Source organism: Myotis brandtii, unplaced genomic scaffold, assembly GCF_000412655.1.
Source record: "Myotis brandtii unplaced genomic scaffold, ASM41265v1 scaffold30, whole genome shotgun sequence".
NCBI lineage: Eukaryota > Metazoa > Chordata > Mammalia > Chiroptera > Vespertilionidae > Myotis > Myotis brandtii.
This window is the reverse complement of record NW_005361458.1, coordinates 50,872-54,389: the sequence shown is the minus strand read 5'-3', so window position 1 is coordinate 54,389 and position 3,518 is coordinate 50,872. Positions and strand designations below refer to the sequence as shown.

Below are 3,518 nucleotides of genomic sequence, written 5' to 3'. Positions count from 1 at the left end.
CCCCTAGAGCCTTCCGAAGTAGTGTCACCTGCCAACACCTTGATTTCAGACTTCTGGCCTCCAGAATGATGACAAAATGGATTTGCTATTTTACGCCAGCAGGTTTGTGGTAATTTGTTATGGTACCCTTGGAAAACACATGCACCCCCTTTCTAATAGGTTATATGCTTAATAGTCACTTTTACAGAAAGGAGACAGTTTTCAAAAGTGCTGTATACTGGTATAATGTAAATGAATTTGGGCAAGGTAACAATCTCTCTGAGCTAGTTTTCTTACCTAAAAACATGGAAATAGTAAACCCATTCTCACAAAATGTTTAGATTATTAAATGAGATAAAGTAAAACTACCCTAAGCAGACAACTGACAAAAAAAGGGCAGGTGCTCAAAGATTTATCCATGTAAGAACAGGGCCCAGCACATACCACATAGAGCAACCCTGATGAAAGAAGGCCTCCAGAGTGAGCGGGGCTGGTTAACATGCAAAGTCTGGGCCTGTATCGGAATCTCTTTTGCATGTAACCGCTTACGCGGATCTGGCGTCAGCTCTTGTTCTCACCAACTAACCACTGCCCTCTCCCCCAACCTTCTCAACTTCCTGTTTACGTAGATTGCTGCTTCCTGGCCAAGGGAACTGAAAGGTTTCAGCCAGACTGCTTTTCCCCTGGACCTATGCCAAGATTACCTTCTTTGCTCTCCTTCTCTCTTCTTGTTTTAGAAGCTTTCAGATTAATGAGGAGCAAACTGCTGCCCTGTGCAAGCCCAGGTAAGCAGTTGGTCCTTGTCCTGGCTATTAGATCAAATCAGATGGACACGAGAAAAAAACACACATCAAGCTTTATGAAGGCATTAAGAAATCTGTCTGACCCTGCTTGCTACAGCCCCTCCAAGCTATTGATACTGATGCCTTTTTTTTTTTTTCATTCAATTGTGGTCATGATGATGCCTCTACTCTCAGGCCAAGCGCTGACCTGTTCCTATGAAGTGGGCATAACCAAGGCTGGCAGGACAACAGTAGGAACTCAACCACCAGAATGCCAAGTTGGGAGGTTGTTGAAATGATCTAATTCGTGGTTCTCAATATGCGGCCAATGTCCAAAACATCTGAGAAGCTCTTTCAAAATAAACAAATAAGCAAACATTTGGAGAAATTTCTATCTCTATCTCCCTCTCCCTTCCTCTCTCTGAAATCAACTTTAAAAAAAGAAAACACAATATATTTTTTTCACCTCTACAAAAGATACAACTGTACCTCAAGAAAGCCAGAAAAAAAAACTAATGTATTTTTTAACCTCTTAAAGTTTTCATTTTCCAGAAAGAGAATACTTACAGAAATTTTTTTTAACCATTCACAGCAAAGTTTCCGGAATTCAGTATCACTTTTTTGGTCAAATGGAGGCCAACAAACTCTTAAAAACAAAAAATAAAATCATTAGAATTACGAACAAAAAGACAACTCAACAAAAATTTCTCTCCCATACTAAAAACAATAATGCTAAATGAATCAAGGCTAGCATTCATAGATTTCAACTAATGAGAGACACCAACCTGTGATAAAGTGGGTCTTTTTCTTTATAAATATCTATGGGGTTGAGTTCAGTTTCGTGTGAATAACCAATAAATATATATATTAAATGAAGGAATTAATCACTCTTATTATTACTAAAAATCAGCTAAAGATGAGAATACTCTCAATGGATTACTGGACTAACACATAAAGAAGATATAAGTAAGTTAGTATGTTAAGCCTAGAAACAAAAGAGAAATATCAATGGTTACACGTGAAGACCACATGAGAAGAAATGCCATGAGAGCTTCTGACTCCAAAAGATAATCTATATTACAGTCAGTGGGTACTACTGTTTTGTGGCTAAAAAAGATAAAAAATTATTAAAAAAGAAAAGCTTTGCCAGTGTTTTAGTTAAAAACTAACAGACTTAAATTTACCTACTGCTTTCCCCTAACAATCAATTTTATCTAAATTTTTATTCTGAGGTATTTTAGGACCCCATGTTTGTTTGTTTTTTTTAATTTCTATAGCATATCATACGTTCTATATTAATAGAAAAAATTAGTATGCATAGAAAAAAGATTGAAAGGCTGGAATGTCAACAGGTATTCTCTGGTTGGTGGGTTTAGGAATAATTTCTACATCCTTCATTACATTTTTCTGTATTTTCTGAATTGTTTAAAATGAGCTTTGTTTTGTTTGTAATTGGAGGGAGGAATCAGAAAGTCTGTTTTGAACAGAGGAAGCCCTATATCATAATGATAAAAATTTCCAAAAAAAGTTTCAAATATATCTGTTCTCCTGATCATTCATAACCTTAACTGAAGACAAAATATTAAGAAAAAATTATCAAAAATGAAACAATGCCCTAAACAATGTACTACTTACTTATTGCTTTTTTATGTTGATGATGACAGAATATAAACACTGAAACAAATGTGAACACTTTTTCTGACAAAAGAAACCTAAATCACATGCAAAATAACTTGGAACCAAGGCTAGTGGGTATTCACATTTTTATCTCCTTCCTAAACTATTTAATATTCAACACTATATAACAACTAGAGGCCCAGTGGATGGATTTGTGCACCAGTGGTTTCCCTGAGGGGTCCCGGATTGCAAGAGGACACAGGCCAGGCCAAGGGGCCTCTAGTATACATATAAGATCTTGGATTAATCTCTTCCCGCCCTCCCCCCAGACCCTTCCTTCTGAGATTCATCAGTATGTTCCATGTTTCCATGCCTGTGCATTGAGCGTCTGCCCCCAGTGGTCAGTGCGCATCATAGCTACCAGTTGAACGGTCAAACACTTAGCATATTAGCCTTTTATATATAGAGATAGGCTAAACTTAGTAGAAATTATTTTTGCTTATAGCACTTGACACTTTAAGATATATATATATCAGTAACAAAAATAATAAGGATTTACAGAAACTTGGAAAGTAAAAATAGACAAAACAAATAACAGTGCCTACAATAAAAGGAATAAGGCAGGGGGTAATTAACAAAAAGAAAAAAGTAAGCAAAACTGAATATATAAATTGGTACCAGTTCATTGTTTTGCCTAATAATTAAGACTATGAAGCCCTAGCCAGTTTGATTCAGTGGATAGAGCGTCAGCCTGCAAACTGAAAGGTCCCAGGTTCAATTCCGGTCAAGGGCACATGCCTGGGTTGTGGGCTCGATCCCCAGTGGGGGACTTGTGGGAGGCAGCTGATCCATGATTCTCTCTCTCCCTCTCTCCCTTTTTCTTCCTTTCTGAAGTCAATAAAAATATATTAAAGCCCTAACCGGTTTGGCTCAGTGGATAGAGCGTCGGCCTTCGGACTCAAGGGTCCCGGGTTCAATTCCGGCCAAGGGCATGTGCCTTGGTTGTGCGCACATGCCCAGTGGGGAGTGTGCAGGAGGCAGCTGATCAATGTTTCTCTCTCATTGATGTTTCTAACTCTCTATCCCACTACCTTCCTCTCTGTAAAAAATCAATAAAACATATTAAAAAAAAAAATATAT

At 37.6% G+C, this 3,518-nt stretch overlaps 1 protein-coding gene across 1 annotated transcript in view; it reads right to left on the bottom strand.

Moving 5' to 3' along the window:
* Positions 1–3,518, bottom strand: part of HAUS6 (HAUS augmin-like complex, subunit 6) — a 44,418-nt gene that overhangs the window by 33,100 nt on the left and 7,800 nt on the right. Inside the window, exon 3 of the mRNA XM_005869590.2 lies at positions 1,329–1,407. Within this exon, the coding sequence (XP_005869652.1) occupies positions 1,329–1,407 (79 nt within the window). The remainder of the gene's footprint in view (positions 1–1,328; positions 1,408–3,518) is intronic.